General features: G+C 41.1%; 1 protein-coding gene across 1 annotated transcript in view; it reads right to left on the bottom strand.

Moving 5' to 3' along the window:
- Window positions 1-18,239, bottom strand: part of SLC12A4 (solute carrier family 12 member 4) — a 533,265-nt gene that overhangs the window by 28,197 nt on the left and 486,829 nt on the right. Inside the window, exon 22 of the mRNA XM_086945194.1 lies at window positions 723-907. Coding sequence (XP_086801320.1) covers window positions 723-907 — 185 coding nt within the window. The remainder of the gene's footprint in view (window positions 1-722; window positions 908-18,239) is intronic.

Raw genomic sequence — 18,239 nt, 5'->3', positions numbered from 1 at the left:
GAGACACCCAATAATGTAAATGATAATCGAATTCTCACCCACTTAAGATTTATATATTGTGGCCTGATTCTCCATATCCAAAAGTGGCCAGATGTAGACTTGAAATAGGCGTGAGAAGTAGCACATGGGAACGCTGCAGGGACCAATATGATAGTTGATGGTAGAATAGAAACCAAGGGTCCTACAGTTAAGACCTAAACCATTACATGTCTTTTTTCTGTAATTCCTTGTACTGGTTTAAAGAATATTAAAAGTATAATCTTCAATTTGTCTCTATTCTGGGGCCTCAACTATCTCTTCATTTTAGGCAAAATGTAATTTAACTTTTTATAAATCACCACAATTTTACCTCACATGGTACGTATGCCACAAAGAGCACAGTGTACACATTGATTAAAACAACTTTTTTTTATCTGTCTTGAACTGTGAATTGAGTTGTGCAACCAGTAACTAATCTTACACTCACAATAGTGAGAAACTCTCACAATACTAATGCACTTTGGTTTCACATGCTGCTTCCTCAAAATCCCCTTCAGCAAGTTCTAGTATTGGTCAATAAATATACTACACAATACTGGGATACAAAGTGCCTCATTACGGCTGACTAAGCTTAACTCTGCTCCATACCTATGTGTGAGGCAATAGATAACTAATTATGGGACATATGCTCAGTCTAGGTTGGTTTATTTTGCAGCAAACATTTCTACTAAACCTGTACTTACGGTTTGATACTTATAAGTTCTCTGAAATGTTCTAATGCGTGGTTCCTCCCTCGTTTTTCTGAGTCTATTTTTTCTTTTGTCCAGGTCATTTGAATTGGTTCAGACACAGTCTCCACTTCTTCTTCTTCATCAGAATACAGACTTTCCAAACGGATTATTGAATTTCTGTCCTTGACCAATTGTGCCTAAGGAAGTTTAGAGTTAAGAGAAAGTGTTTTTCCTTTTAATTGTTATTTAAATGTTATTTAAACATTATTTGGGTGGCACAGTGTGTGTTACAACGTTTCAAACATTAGTAAACCATCCAAATGAACTATAACAAGCAAGAGAACATAAGTTAAGCTGCAAAACATGGATACAGTTAGCAGTTCACATAAAAGCGGAAAAGAGTTTGAAAAAACTAATGAACAAATATAGGGGAGTCTGTCAAAATGACACAAATTTCATATAATAAAGTAGAAGCTAAACACATTCCACTCAAAGTGTACAATAATGGCAACATAAACAGCAGCAATTGCTAGAATCATTTTTCATTTAAATATTTAATATGCCGGTATTTTCGATGATTGACCTCGATTCGTTAGTCACTTTCTTTACCCTTGTCCCAAATTTACAACTAAAAAACTGAGAAAATACACAGGGAAAATCTAAATGGTCAAAGCAAACTTTTATCCGAAGACAACTTTATGGATGTATTGTAATGCTACTGGCAATAATCAGAGATACTCTTCAAATTGTCGAACGAGAAACACTTATACGAAATATTGATCAATACAATATATGTGTAGAGAGGATCAGAAGTAAAATAAAGAAATGTCAATAAAGAACTATTGTTTGTTTGTAAAAGCTTTTATTCGACACTTTGTCATAAAGCCAAACACACATATAATACACATAACATAATCATCATTAAAAATTTGTTAGAATTAATAAAACATTACAATCATTCGTAATGTGGAAAGTGCAAATAGGTGCAAGGTGCATAAGGTAGGTCCAGGACCATCTTTACATGAAAAATTTTGTAAGGTGATTCATTGCTCATATGTTAAGAAAGAATATGCATACCGGGTTTCTTACAGGACCAAATTAAATATTAAGAACAACTATATACAATTATAAATAATTAAAATGCCAGAAGATAAAAGCATTTTTTTCCTACATTAACATTCCAAGTTTCTTTCTAATTATGCAAACACCATGGAGATACCTGCTCAAACCAAATACTATTAGCTTACCGTTCGAAGATCTAAGTATACGCTCTGCCTCTTTGAAAGATCGTGTGCCCAAGTTTTTACAAAGGGGTATAATCCATTTCTTGCGCAGTAATACATATGACGGGCAGAAAAAGAGGATATGAGCCTCATCTTCTTTCAGTTTTAGGTCACATGAGTTACAATATGGGTCTTTATTTGCCCCTCCCCACCGGCAAGTATTTGCGTTTATCTGTAAGACCCCGTATCTAAATTGGAGGTAAACAGATTTGGCCAGGGGTGGCTCAATTTCGTCCATGAAATGTTCAAACGAGGGGTGATCCTTAAATTGCAGGAATGTATGCGTTAAAGTACCAGTAGCACGTTCGTATACATTAGTGTTCACATAATTCCAGTAGGCAGATTTTACTTGGTTCTTACAGATGTTTGGCGAGGTGATTGACATTGCTGGTGTTTCCCAGAAGTGTGATAGACCTATTTTTATGAACCAATGGGATACATGTCTCAGCCACTTGATTGAGTTAAAAGAGTCCAGCTCCCTAACTTCCAATAAACCTGCTCTATAGTCAGCAAGTTCCGGAGTAGACCATAATCTCACCCAATAAAGCAGTGGCCTCAACCAACATAAAAAGTCTGTACGTTTTAGACTGATGTCTAGATAGACCGGCCCTAGAGGTGTTCTTGCTGGCAGTCTTAGTAGACGTCTAAAAAACATATTTTCATCAACATCGAATGATTTTTTTGAGTAAGGCCCCCAAATCTCAGCCCCGTACAAGGCGGCAGATTGAGCTTTAGCTTTGAACACTTCAATCGCAGGGGTTATGGCTTTTGATGTGCTCCCACCATGAATCTTTAGAATGGGGAGGGAGTTCTGTTTTAGTGTTAACCTGCTTTTTACTAATTGGTTTGTCCAAGACATTCTGCTATCCAGCCTGATACCAAGATAATCAAAAGAATCTACATAGTCAAGTTTGGTATTATTTAGGTCCAGGTTCTTCTTAAATGATTTGGGGGGATTAATGGCCATATACTTAGTTTTAGATGAATTGATTTCTAACCCCTTTTTCTCACAATAGCTGTTAAATTTATTTATTAGATTTTGCAAGCCTTTTGGTGTTTGGGATATTAGGATGGTGTCATCCGCAAATAACAATGCTGTAACTGCCTCATTGCACAGTTTAGGTAAATCGTGGTTGCATTGGGCTAGGTAGTGGGGAATATCGTTTACAAACAGGGAAAAGAGGGTTGGGGCCAGTACACACCCTTGTCTTACCCCCCTTTTCACTGGGATGGGTCGGGTAAGTTCACCATTTCTTCCCCACCTTACTTTAGCAAAGTTATCAGTATGGAGTTTTATAAGGTTAGCCAACAATTCATCCGGGACACCCATCTTCCTTAAACATTCCCATAGTAAGTGGCGGGGAACAAGATCGAACGCTGAGCGTAGGTCCATAAATGCAACATATATGCTACACTTCTTTATCTTAATATATTTCCAGCATATACACATGAATCTATACACTTGATCCACAGTGCTTGTCTTGGATCTGAAACCTGCTTGGAATATAGGCCCACATGCATCATTGTTACATTTTGCACTTCCTAATTTGCGAAAAATAAGGAATCGCAAATTAAGAAGTGCAAAATGCTATGCATCATTGTTTTCGGTATTCATTTGGGATGCGGTAAAAATCGCAATTTTTACCGAATCCCAAATGAATACCGAATTCTTAAGTGCATTTTCGCAATTCCTATTGATTCTTATGGGCCAAAAGGCCCATAGGAGTCAATGGGAAGGCATCAGCAAATTGCGAGTGGCACTTTGAAAATTTCATGGGTGCAGGGGGGGGTCCAAAGGACCCCCCCATGCACCCCTGAAATGTATTTTTCGCATCATGTTTCACACACACATGTCCTAAGGACATGTGTGTGTGAAACATGAATGTAGAAAAAAAAACATTTGCAGCATTTTAAACACTTTTTCCAAATTTACCGAGTGGTTCAACCACTCGGTAAATTTGGCACCCTAATTGCGACTTTGCACTTGTGAAAGTAATGATGCATTGCTTTTAAGAAATCGCACATCTGCGACTTCTTAAAAGCACCCGCAATTTTAGAACTCGCAACAATGTTACGAATTCTAAAATTGCTTCATGCATCCCAAAAAGCACTTTTGCATTCGCAAACGGCCGATTTTAAGTAATCGCACCGTTTGCGACTGCAAAAATGCTGGATGCATGTGGGCCTTAGAGAGGATTTCAGATTCATCTATCCAATTTAAAAGCCGATTTAAAATATGTCTGGGAAAAACTTTTTGTAAAATATCGATTAAACTAATTGGTCTGTAATTGCCCGGGTTGTAGCGATCCCCTTTTTTAAAAATGGTTACTATTTCTGCCCCTTTCCACGTTTCAGGGATCGGGGTTCCCAGTAAGATTGAATTACACAAATAGTTTATATAGGGGCACCATACATCAATATTATGGGTGAATAAATCACCGGGTAATTTGTCCGGGCCTGGAGCCTTACCTGCCTTTATTGCTTTTATCGCACACAGAGTTTCTTTAATGCTGAATTGCACAGGATTAGTACACTGGGTAGAAGAACCGGGATCATTATACTCAGCAGATGACCCTACCTGGTCATACAAAACCACAAAGTGGTCAAACCAGACCTTTTCATCCAAAAAGAAGTCCCTATTGGAGCTGCCTGTTTTGTTGTTTTTAGCTATCAAATTCCAGAAGGTGCATTGGTTGTGCCTCCTAGCAGCACTCAAGAGATATTCCCAGATTAAATCATCCCATTCCCTTTTTGCATTTTGCAAAAATATTTTGTATTCTTTTCTACATTCTCTAACCCTCAGCTGGTCTTTAGATTTCACGGCAATGATTAAATTAGTTTTGGCTAGGTGACACTGTTTATTGTACCATGGCGTCTCTAGTTCCAATTGCCTCTTGGTGTTATCTTTTTTATTTGTACAACTTTTGCTCAGGAGGGGAGTTAGTGATTCCACTAGGTGGTAGTGCATTTTCAGGACCTCATAGGATCCCAACCTTAGATTTTCATATAAGGGGATGATATCTGAGAAGGTGTTATAAATTCCCAGGAGCGTCTCTTCTTTTGCTAGAATATGAGGCCATTTAATTGCCTTCCTATTGTTGGAAACAACAACCTCAGCTACCCCTCTCTCACTTTCCATCTTGCTATCGTGTTCCAGAAAAGGGTCAGATAGTAGCCCTAATTGTAATGGAAAGTGATCACTCTCTGGTCTGTTCACGACCTTAAGGGCCAACAATAAATACCAGAGATTAGTTGAAATCAACATAAAGTCGATCAAGGATTTGGACAACCCCTTGCTGAAAGTATTGTTAGCCGGTTTATCCGGATCTAGTCGACCATTGCATGCCCTCAGGCCATGGGATACAGTCAATTCATATATTTGCATAGCAGCCACTGTACATTTTACAGACTTTACATTATCTAGGGGAGGAATGTCAAGCGCTCTGTCTTCATTTTCCAATAATTTTTCGAGCCCCATTATGGGCTCGAACTGGCAGTTGAAATCCCCGCCTATGTATATTTTAGAATCAGGCTCTAAATTACATAGATAAGAGCTAAGTTGTTCTATAACCAATGATTCCTTGTTATGTGGGGAAGGTCTATTGTAGACAATTATCATGTGAACATCACCCAAATTTCTCGTGGCTAACTTGACACCAAGTAAATCATTAGAAGCAAAGTGCAAGGGCGATACAACAACATCCAGGGATATACTTATCCAGATTATTAGGCCCCCAGAGGGTCTACCTCTTGCTGATGCAATTGCCCCACAGAAAAATGTTTTATAACCAAGTATATGTACAATGTTAGTAGTCCATGTTTCCTGCAGAAGTATAATGTCATGCTCCTCCATAAAGGAGCTCCAATTTCTATCACAGAGGTTTCTAGACAGCCCTGCGATGTTCCATGACATTATCTTTAGGTCTCGGTTAGGCTTACAAAGTTCTTGGTTGGTTGGGTAGCAGTTACTTGTAGTCAAGGATTCTCCCTCATTAGGTAACTCCGTGGTTGCCATTTCAGGCACCTGGTTCCGAAGTACTTTGTTAGACAATGATGATGATTAAACGTGACCCTCAATGCTACCCTCAACAATTGAATCTGGCCCTTGTTGGTCAGCTGCTTTTCTTCTGGGTAATTTCCCTGCCTGCGTTGGCTTGGTCTTTTCGTTTCCAACGGTCATTACCCCAGAATTTGTCTTCGATGTTTCACTTGATTCATGCTGGTCCACACTGAAGGTATGGGAAGACGATCCATTAGATTCATGGTCTTCATTTGTTTGTCAATGACCCCACCATGACCAGTTATTGTCCGATCCCAAATTTATCGGGGGTATTCTTTCGATTGGAGTCGCGGGATCGAAAAAGGAATATTTATTGGCCATCAAGCCTGGCTGTTGTGGGACTCTGCTATCTTGCTTCCATTGTATTGGGTAAAAGTAACTAAGATCACAGGTCCCAATTCCTCGGTTGTTTCTTCGTGGCTGTTGGCTATATACAAGTTGAGCTACAGAGGGATCTTTAAAGTTGACCAAGATGCAATCCCCTTCAATATCCTTTGGTCTTGTTCCCACCCAACTGACTCTTCGGACTTGAATAACTTGGCAATTGACAGTATAGGGTAGGGGTCTGTTTTCCCTTAGCCAGTATAAGGTCTTATTTTTTAGTTCATTGTAAGACTCCCTTTTGTTGGGTTTCAATGGTGGAACCCCAGTGAGAACTACCACAAATGGTTGGCACCCTGGCGGAAGATGTGCATTAGGGACTCTCTTAGGCACCTGAAGATCAGTGCTGCAGTCAGATGTTTGGACATTGGTGTTATTGTTGTTGACTGTAGGTCCCATTCCTTTAGTTGATTTTGTGGGTGCCAAGATTTCGGGAGTGGTAGTATTTGATGATTGTTTTGTTTTACGCGGTGCTGGCTTTGGGGGGACAGCCAGTTGCGATCTGTCACTGGTCGGTAAGTCTTTCGGGGGCTCCGTACTCAATCCTCCCAATACGGCATTAGTCCTACTTGAATCTACTACCCTATCGTTCCTGGGTGGGCGAGGTGGTTGCGCTAGTTTGGTGGTTATTGAGCTTTTCTCCATTCTTGCAGTTTCTTGGCCAATCTTTGAATGAAGTTTAACCAGCGTTTTTAGGGCAAAAAAATTATCCAAGGATGTTTGTTCGAATTTGTCCAAGCGGTCTGATAGCCCTTTCAGTTTTTCTGTTACTGGCAGCAATAAGGATGTTATGAGGGATTGAATCTGTTCCATCAGCATTTCTGGTGCTGGTAGTTCTTCAGAGTTGTTAGCTGAATCGATAGCCACAGCGGTATCAACAGAACCATTTAGTTGATTGCGCTCCGGAGATTCACTGCGTTCTATCCCATTATTCGTAGGGTCATTAACTACTGCTTTACAATGAGCTCCCACATTCATGTAGTTTTTGCGAATTCGTTTTAAAGCCTTTAGTCTATAGGCTTTACGTGGGGTGACTAATCTTTTACGTTTTACGGCAACCCTACCTGTCGTCTTAAGGGGTGATTGAAGAGTATGGTCTGTGGGGGCGTCGTGTATCGTTATTAGAGGCAAGGCCGGTGGTGCGGGCACTACAACATTTATAACGTTTCTGGTTCCGGCATTAGTTGGTTTTGTTTAGAGGTGCCGGGTCAGGTGCAATTTCAAAAAAGTCACTATCCGGTCTTAAATCGATGACACATGGTTGCTTGTCGCTAGGGATATGGGGAGTGTTCGATTCAGCTACAATGGCGTTATTTGAAGGAGATTTGGCCTGCGCAAGAGACCCCATAGAGGATCGCTTGTGTGCCAAGTATTCACGTGATAGTCTACGTTCCGCTAGGATAATCTCCTTCTCTACCACAGAAACTGCACGAGTAATAAAATTGTCTATGGTCCCCAGCGTAGAATTTCCCCCTCTCCGTGAGCATCTACCTGAATGGGTAGCCATTGGGGAGTATGTAGACATATACAAATGCTTAACACAGTTAGATGTATTACTGTATTCCCTCTACACAGAGGTCCTCTAGCTTACCAGAAATGTTGGGGGGATGGCCCGTCCCGGCACCTGCTGGCCCCGGACGGCCACAGACAGCCCGCCCTTTGCCCGGGCTTCGCCCGGCGTCCCGCTTGCGTCCCGCAAGACGGGCTCTCGCTTGATGTTATAGGCGAGGCAGTGGTGGGCGGGGCACTCAGGGGGGCGCTGACCAGATGTCACGTGGTCAAGCAGGGACTCCTGGGATAGTGAGTCCCTGCCGCGCTACCCCTGCAGCCTCCTCAGATGGTCCTTCCTCACGGCAGCAGTCACGGCAAGCAGGCAGGGGCGGTCAGCGTTCTTAAGTTTGTGGGTCCACCCACAAGCGAAGCGGCTCCCGCGCAGCGGGAGCTGCGAGCTGTAGAATCCGATTTCTGGCGGCAATCTCCCACAGCGTCACTGGGCTCAGCAGAAGGGACACACAAGGCAAGTGATTCTGCTTCCTTTTACCGGTCTGCCGGTGGTGGGCGGGGCACTCAGGGGGGCGCTAACCAGATGTCATGTGGTCAAGCAGGGACTCCTGGGATAGTGAGTCCCTGCCGCGCTACCCCTGCAGCCTCCTCAGATGGTCCTTCCTCACGGCAGCAGTCACGGCAAGCAGGCAGGGGCGGTCAGCGTTCTTAAGTTTGTGGGTCCACCCACAAGCGAAGCGGCTCCCGCGCAGCGGGAGCGGCGAGCTGTAGAATCCGATCTACTGGCGGCAATCTCCCACAGCGTCACTGGGCTCAGCAGAAGGGACACCATATTAAAAGAAGATGTATTGTAATGTGAAAAGAATTAAACAATTGAAAAAATTTGTTTGGCATTTGAGGGGAGAGGGTGTAGAAAATATCAGGTATAACTATATTTGCATCATACTTTTGGGGGTTAACTTGCATTAGGATCTACATCTCATGACTAATTGCGTTATCCAATGGCCTCTAGTCAATGATAAGATAATCATTTTCGGGAAGAAATTAAATATTTCCCAGAGTCTCTCTGAGGTAAAGTATTTATATAATGACACACAATGAAAGAGCCTTTTATATCGAATATTTGTTCATATTTTACAAGCACCAAAGTATGTTAAATTACATTATATATTGGGTCCCACACTCCTATGCAAAGGTGTAATATAGTCCAAAAAGAAATGAATCTGGGAGTGTAATGTCACAAAACATATGAATAATTTGTAAAAATGAATAACTTTGTTACATTTCCACTACCTAAGCATAGCCGGCATAGCATTGCACCTATAATTTACCAATTAAAAATAAGATTGGCGATAAACACTAAACCTAAAACCAGATATATTTAAATTATTACTTTACTATGATTGATTTTAAGAAATGATTGATGCTATATACCCATTATCTTTTTACATACCAAGGTTTACGTATGATAAATTTATGAAGATATATATATCGCACTTGTTAATTATGTATAGCATTTAGACTACTAAACTGTGATAATTGCCCTTTCTAAGTATTTATTAATAGTTGCCAATTCACCATTTAGAAGGTCCTATTAATTTCACCACCTTTTTAATAAAATTGTTTTTGTCTAACTGACTTATATGGTTGTAGCAATTCAGTGCTTAATGTGTGCAGTTGGTTGTAAGCAAAGGGCACCAAAGCTTATTTTTGTGGACCAGGATTTATTTTTCATCATCAGACCTAATGAAAGAGAGGGATATGTGGTAGAGGGAGAAGGAAGAAGCAAAATAATGTAAAACTGTGACAATACGAGAAAGGAGGGATAGAAGATAATCTACAAGAGTGTGATAAAGATACATGAACTGTATGGTGGTAGAAGAAAGGGGCATGAGCAGGAAGTAAGATGAAGCAGCAGGAAGACAGACAAAGCAACCTTGTATTCTGTAACAGTTGCACTGAGAAGCTCTGGCACAAAGATAAGAGGAAAAAAAAAGAGCCTGCATTATTTTTTTTAACATTAAGTACTGTAACTGCGGGGAAGGTGTGATCTGTTAAGCTGGTAGTCAGAAGTTTCTAAGATGCCAGCTAAGTGAGCCAATTCTCCTGCTGCAGCAACCTGCACGCTAGAGGTCCAAAATCTCGTAGGGCAACTGTTTATTTCACCTCGGTGAACACTGCTAATATTGAAAGTCAAAATATAATATTAACTGCGAGCATAATAAGAATGAAAGGTATACTAATTTTTGCATTTATTATTATTCAGTCACTAGTTCTGTGAACTAACAGTGTATATTGCAGAGGTCTGTGTGCAAACCCAGCAGTTTGAATACAGCAAAGAACTTCAACCTTTTATCCTTCTAAAATGGAGATAAAAGTGCAGTTGAAGTTTATAATTTTATGTGAAAAAAAGTGTTCCAAAACGCTAGTCCCTCTGAAAAACTTGCAAGGCTGGGAATGCACAGGTAGCTTATCAGGTTTTTCTGGTTCAATGTTTCGTTCAATCATATGCTGACGGGCCACCCTTTAATATAGCCTTATAGCCCGCCGTAGCGGGCTATACCGGCTATAAAAGGCCTGCTCCAGCATTAAAGGCACAAGCTGAAGGTGAGGGCCTTTAACAAGGGAGAGGAACTTTAATAGCTGTATAGCCCAGCTGAAGGCAGAATGTTCTAACAAATAAAACAAAGGCCTCTCGGAGCATGAGGGGGTTTAAATTCCCTTGGGCTCCAAGAGGCCCAAATAAAACAACATTGGAATGTTGCTTTGTGGGTTTTTATCGGCCCGTAGAAGTTCGGAGAACTCAATTGTATTCAATGGAATGCTCCTCATTCCATTCCAATGTTCTAATGGGAGATTAAACATCTGAACACATTTATGGTACACCCACCAATGTGGTTGGGGCATGAACCTTCAAAAAGTCATCAATGAAAGATAAATATTTTTACCTGCACTCCTAAATTAAGCCCCTTGAGATGTCCAAATGACCCCACAAACAATGAGGAGGTGTATACTACAAAGGGCATGATCTAGAACGTCCGATGGGGAGGTGAAATATTCTAGAATTTAAATGCAGCAAGAATACCCGGCATAGCAAAGCCCAGTTAATATTAGTGGTATTACCCATGACAGGATGAGGTGCATTATTACAAAGAACATGGTTAACAACATAACAAAAGCCAGACAGCACAAGAAGAAGTAACATTGTAGATCATAATATCAATCATACTAAGATCAGGTTGAGCCTGCCACCACTCTGTGACCCAATACAAGCTTCAGTGCTGCCGCATGATCAGGGCCACGTGACCCAAGGGCGTACTGCAGTCCCCTACTGGGGGCCCCAACCCTTCAAATGGGCCCCAGTCAGCCCAAGTTCAATGAATATCAGAGAACCCTCACCACATTCTGCAGTGAGGCACATCATTTGGGTTACGCAACGGATGTAGGGTTGAGGACATTGGGGCCAGCAAGCAGAAGCAGTCTGTGAGGAGGTCTTTAGATCATAGTGCTCACATGCTGTGGAGATTGGTATATACAGGCTGAGGAGAATACCTTAGTAATTCCTGTTTTTCACATGGTCAATTTACAAGTTTATACCGGAGGATACTAATTCCAATGATAATTCCCTTCACACACCAATGCAATTTTTCTATGCACAACTGAACTGATGAGGGGATCCACTGTGCGAGTCAGATCAGTCAGTGCACAATGACAGCTCAGTAGGGGGTCAGTAATAATGTTCTCCTCCTCAAACATATCCTCTGGTCTGACCTCACTTACCAGAACATTTGGAGATATACTGGGGGCTCAATGCATTATTTTGAAGCATGTTTACAAAGACATTGGCTCCATAGTTTATGAGATAGTTCCGCACTGGAGTACAAACAGCTCCTTTTAGCAACCACAGAATAATTCAGCATTACTTCAGTCCTGGAAAAAGTGTATTAATGTTCCCCAGAAGCATTCTTCATTCAGTGTAAAAGATGTCTAGCTTATATGATTGTTTTGTAGATCACCAAATACACCCGCAGGCATGGCAGATCACAGACCATTGAAAGACATATGTTGGAGCACAAATACTGCTCAACGGACCTTAAATGTCAGGAGGACAACCAATGGCACACATCATATAATGTGTGACCGGTGATAAAATGAGCATCAGTGTGCTGAAGAAAGTGGTCATCAGAGTCCATGTCCATTGACAATTCATGCATGCCTGCCTTACAATGCACAACCAAGATATCCTGTATTATTGCTATGCCACCTAACTTACTGTGCCAAAATAGCCCATGACATCACATACTACTAAGATGAAATTAAATTGATTTGGCCCACAGTCATTTAAAACATTTAAAAGTTCTTTTTAACCATCACCAGGGCAGAATATATGAGCACTAGAGAGGGGTGCAGGGAGGGACCTTTTACTCAAAAGGAAATAAATGTCTGGCGTTAAAAATAAACTCTGAGCAACAGCACTTCCGAGAGGGAACAGAAGGTGCACAACAAAACACAGAAAGGAAAACAAAGAAACCCACATATGGGTGGGGGTACCACAAATAAGGACTTGAGCGAGATTCAGAACACACTGCCGTAGATATCCGCTGCGTCATGACTTCCAATTCGCCAAAGTTGTTTGCAACAAAAACATTCTCTCATATGTTGCAGGTAGAACGTTTAACATATCTTTTACATTAAGTCTGTGGTGAAAGAAAGGGAATAGCTGCAAAGGTTTATTTTTTAAAAGACCCAAGCTAAGAAAATAATAAAAATTAAGCACAGTAAAGGATGGCGGGGATGCAAATAGTCACTGGTGGCTTTGTTTGCTCTGTAGTTTAATTATAGTCTGATGTGGACATTGCATAGATACAATCCTGAGAGGACAAGAAGGAAATATGCAAACTCACTCCTGTGATGTGGAAACGTAAACAGGACACTGGGTAGCTTGTTCTTGGCTGAGCTGTGCTTTATTAATAGACAAGTGCAGGAACTCAAGCTCCCCATAAATAATGTTGAACTCCTCTTTGTCATCGTGTAACCCCTTTAGCCCTTCAGCACCTTTTAAGTGCAGTCTATGTCATTGTGTTGCATTTGCTCAGGAATACAGCTCTCTTTAGCAGGACCTGCCCACGTGACACCAACAGTACACATATATTCATAGTTGCTTCTGAAAAGCTGTGAGTAGCTGAAATCCCACGAAGAAAGGCTCTACTGAAATAGCTGGTGTGAGAAGAGTTTCTCAGTTCACAGAGCTACACGTTTAAATATGGCTCTGTTTGATTTATTACACTTACCAGGAACACCAGAAAGCAGCAAGGTAAGGGGTTCAAAGGCAAGATGTTAGTTATTTTAGCCAGCCCAAATGAAATGAAACTATAAAATTCAAACGAGAGAAAATATATTAACTATAGCACACAATTACGCATCTCAGTGTTGTACTTAGTTTTTAACTATAAAGACAAAGCCTCGAGCAATGCAAATGGAATGCAACAACTTTCCAACCTCCTTTACCCAAGTTATTCTCATGGAGTGAGCCGTGGTAATTCATCTAAAACTAGAGCATGCATTGGAAAGTCAGTAGGTCTTTACAGGTATATGCAAAAGAATTTAAAAACGGAAATGTAAAATTTAAAAAAAGCAAAAAAAGACAGCAAGCAAAATGAAAGGAGGGATTGAAAGAAGCGTCCCGGCATGTACGTATACTACCTTGTTAGGTGGATGTGCACGTCATCAAGAATAATAACGTGGTCACTCGTAATGCAAGAATGCCAGTGGCTGAAGTGAAAGACCCACTCCTGATGCTGTATGCAGTGGCGGAAGTGACTAATTAACAGACCAGTGGATTGAGTGGCAGCACTCAGAGCTCCTCTATGTATCTATGTAGGTTCCTTTCTTGCGTTTGCCTGTGCCTCTTGGGACCTTTGCTCAGCACAGAATGAGGCACCATATCACAAATCACACCTTTCTCACAGGTTTGGTTAAACCAGTCAGAAAGGTCCGACAGCTCGACAGAAATGTGCCCGTTTTTGACTCGTTACTGCTATGTCAAACAATAACTTTAAGAAATCTTCATCTGATGATAGCTATGCTTGGTATGCAGAATACAGTTTGTGCATGTATATATGTGCATACTTTTTGATTTTGTTTAATGAGTTATGCTTGTTATACAAATAAAGCTATCTTCAGGCCAGATATAAAAAGACAAATTAGGACTGGGAATAGATAATCTCTTTTACAATGGGTTACTATAATGTTACGAAAGGGTATGCTGAACCTATTTCTTATGGATCTTAATATGTCCGTGTGTATTGCACACTAATATCCTTAATTTTACTAGCTTATATCATAATATAATGTAAGAAGCAGTTCTTACTGTTGCAGGTGATTAACTTCACTCTGACTTTATTGTGAAGCATTTGATACCTCTTACTTGCATTGTTGAGGCCTTTCTTTGCAGCATTGAAACGTCCAGAGAACCCATCTGATATCTGGGTCTGCTCCACCAACTCACTATCCAGCATTCCTACCCCGCATAGTGCATAATTTGTGAAACAATAAGTGCTGGGGCCCAGAGCTTTCCAAACAAGCCTGCAATCGGATCTACGAAATTCATGGAGGTTGAATACCAAGGCTGCATAGACTTGATAAACCTTTTGCCGGTCATCAACCACCAGCCCCTTCCTCTTTTTTCACTTGTGGAAGTTTTTAGGTCTTGTCTAGCGTAGCTGTGCACATGTGCTGCTCGCTCGGCGAGAATTATTGCTAATGAGTACTTTCAGAGAAGGGCTTTAAGCCCCGCCCCATATTTCCATTGGCTGGCGTCAAGAGTTTATGGTAAACTGTGGTCTGCCATGGAAATTAGGGTTTTTGGTGGACGCTGTTTGGCCTCCGAGCCGGACGCGGGGCCTGCTTTGCGTCTGTCGCAAAGCAGTTTCTTATCCTTATGGAGCCATGTGTTAGAAACACATGGCCTCATAAAGACCAGAGTTCCCCCTGCTTCGCCGGCAGTGCCGTCCTCCTTTTACTTTCGGGACCGCGTTTGTTTTTAATACAGCCCGCGTACACACTTCCCTCCTAGCCTGCACACCTGTGTTGCGGCAGACTATTTTAATTTTTTCAAATTGTGAGTTTTTTTCTTTCCGAAGTTTAGTCCTTGTGCCTCCGCCGCAGGTAACATTCTGTGTGTTTTTTGATCAATAGTATTACGAACGAATGATACAGCATTTTACTAAGATGTCTTTGCGGGCTGTTGAGTTGTGTGTGAAAGCCGTTTCAGCATTTCTATATGTGTTTTGAAAGTACTGTCTGGGTGCAGGTTACCTTCCTCAATTAATATCGGTGATATACATGCTGTCTCTAGCACCTTACTGTTTGCTATGGGCCATGTGATTTATTTCACTATATAAAGCAACATATTTCGTAATGGTTTATGTAACATTTTCTGATAATAGGTTTCAGTTCAAACTGAAACTGCACTCTTAATAGGGGATTTGTAACTTTTATTGTTCTTTCCCACAATGAAGTGCATTAACAAAATGATGAAAACAGACCCTTTGGTTTTAAAACCTAGAGAAGAGGGCTAGATTGATACATACATAAAAAACATAATCCTGTCACGTCATAACTATATGATAAAGTTGCATGTAGTTTGCAAGTGCACCGCCTCACGGTGACATCTCGTCGAGTGTTTTTTCGACTGCAAACATCCGCTTGTGCAAAGAGTCAGAGCACAGATAAGTTGAAGTCTTTAGACGAAAACTATGGAAAGGGAATACAGCCAAACATGTACCTAGTTTGAGAGGGACAGAGAGTGGCACAACGAAGGAGTGTTAGCCTCGTAAACACGCAACAGAACAAACAGCTCGGGGCTCTTCTTCTGCAAAGCTAGAACATTACACAGTATTGCACCTCTGTAACCCATTGACACTACTTCTCATCCTAGTACGGTTTGGGGCAATATTGTCCGTCCGTCTACCTGTGAGCTAAATTGTTGGCTGTTCATCTAGCTCGAGGGATAGATTTCTATGGAGTAATCTGTCTATATATCTGTCTCTCTGTCTCTGTATATATATCTGTCTCTATCTGTTTGTATGTCTGTCTGTCTGTCTGTCGGTCTACATGTCTGTCTGTCCACCCAGCCACCTGTTTACAGATCGATATCCCATCTCCCTTTTGATGAATGTGACTCCCTCTATAACCAGGTCAACTGGCCGTGGCTCCATGCATTAAAGTCCATACATTGTCCTCTAGCTTAAACTAGACATTGTGAAAAAACGAGGAAGACCATACAAATTGCTTGAATAACACTCTTTGAGCTGGGGCTGGTGCTGCAGTGCTTGGAGTGGCCATTGATCATAAACTTTTCCATTAAATATTCAATACTGCACTCTTCAGCTGTAACACTAAATGGGTGGCTTTGCATATTTATTAGACACCGTCTTCGTCTGCCAACACGGTTGCCTGGTCTTCGCCAGAAATCTGATATTTCGAGGGCTTCGGGGTGCTCGAGATGAAGGAGGCTGCAAGAAGTTTGAAAGTTTGTTAAACTTTATGGCCCGCTGCCCCAATATCCTGATGCTTCATAAAAGAGGAATATTCCTCAGAGGCCAGCACCTCTCTGATGTGTTCACCTCGGACGAGGGGCATCTAAAGGGATGCTGCTGACTCCCCCCGTGCTAGAAGTTCAACTTTGCTCGAGGGTGGCACAGCTGCCACACACCTTCACATGTGCCAGTGGAGCTCTCTAGAGTCCACCGAGCTGGGGCTGGGATAGAAACTGGCCCCCATCCAAGGAGCCCACACTCCACTAGAAGAGACAGGTATCGAAGAAATCTAAAAAGAAGAATCAACAAGCATTTGCAATGAAATATGTTTTGTATTTACGCGAGTTTTAGCTATAGGCATTGTAAATGACAATTCCTTTTATTTATGTCTTATAAACCAAAATATAAATAAAAGGCATTGTCATTTACAATGCCAATAGCTCAAACTCGCGTAAATGCGAGATCTATTGGATTGCAAATGCTTGTTTTTCTTCTACTCCTTTGTTGTGTTTTTTTCTCTTGCTTGACATATTTATGTTCTTGGAGGGAGTGAAAAAATGCAGAATGATGGGGCCCCCCAGCGAAATGTGATGAGGGCCCCAGAGTCTCCAATAACTCACAGATATTCATTGTCTTTGGCAGGAATAGGGTCTTCTTGAAAGGTTGGGGAGGCCTTTTTTGAAGGGTTTGACCACCCGCCCTCCCCCCTCGCAAGGTATTGCAAGTTCTGCAGGGGCTGGCACTACGCGCCTACTTGGTGATACGGAGGACACATTAATTGATGCAACTGATTAGGCTGACCCGATTGCAAAAGAGATTGTTGACATGCCAAGAACATATTGGGCCTTGATGCCTTTTCGCTGCATACCTACATTTCATTGAGGATAGCATCTTTGACATCTTATTGACTGGCTGGCTTCCGTACTTCCATTGCTCTCCCTCTTTAGGAAACATGGGACCCCTAGATATCTAATACACAAGCTATACATATTGAAAAATATGCATTAAGTAAAGGTCTATAGCTAGTTTATTTTATGGACAACACCAATTCTACATCTCTCTGTAAACTGTAACCACTAATGTAGAGAATATATAGACAATAACAGACCTAGAAAAATATATTTTTGTTTTAATTATTTTCTGCAAATTAATTTTAAAATTTTATTTTGTTTTATGAAATGTTATCTTTTTTAATAGAGTTTTCATTGACCTCACATGGTACATTTGACAAAGATCAACATAAATACATTAATTCCATAAGTAAATACGATAGACGTGGAGTTGATGGAGGCAGTGCGGCAGATGTGGACTACGTGCGTTTCGGCATTCGTGCCTTCATCAGGTAACCGTCTATTGCACTGAAAATATGGACTTTTGAGCTGGATTCCTATTGACCACACAGGATGAATAAAGACTCCATGTGTAATTCAGCTAGGCACAAAAGTATATTTAATGCTTGACGTCCATAGTAATTTTAGGACGATTCATAAATCCCACCTTCATAAATAGTTGTGTATAGTCAAAATAATAGGGAAATCCAAAAGATAATTATCTTGAAGTTGTTCAACCAACTACGGCATTATATCTTAATGGGCACTTATGTACAAAATAGGAATGTTCAAAATCTCATAAACATGAAGACTGATAATCAGTATATATCACAGATATTGTGCATGTAGTGTCGGAATATCCTAACACGGCCACATTGCGAGCAAACACGTTCCCCTTTAAGGTGGATGCCTATGCGTACATGAATACTCTG

The sequence above is a fragment of the Lissotriton vulgaris genome, chromosome 12, assembly GCF_964263255.1.
Source record: "Lissotriton vulgaris chromosome 12, aLisVul1.2, whole genome shotgun sequence".
Classification (NCBI taxonomy): Eukaryota; Metazoa; Chordata; class Amphibia; order Caudata; family Salamandridae; genus Lissotriton; species Lissotriton vulgaris.
The sequence above is the reverse complement of the archived record's forward strand: the minus strand, read 5'-3'. Positions and strand labels throughout refer to the sequence as shown.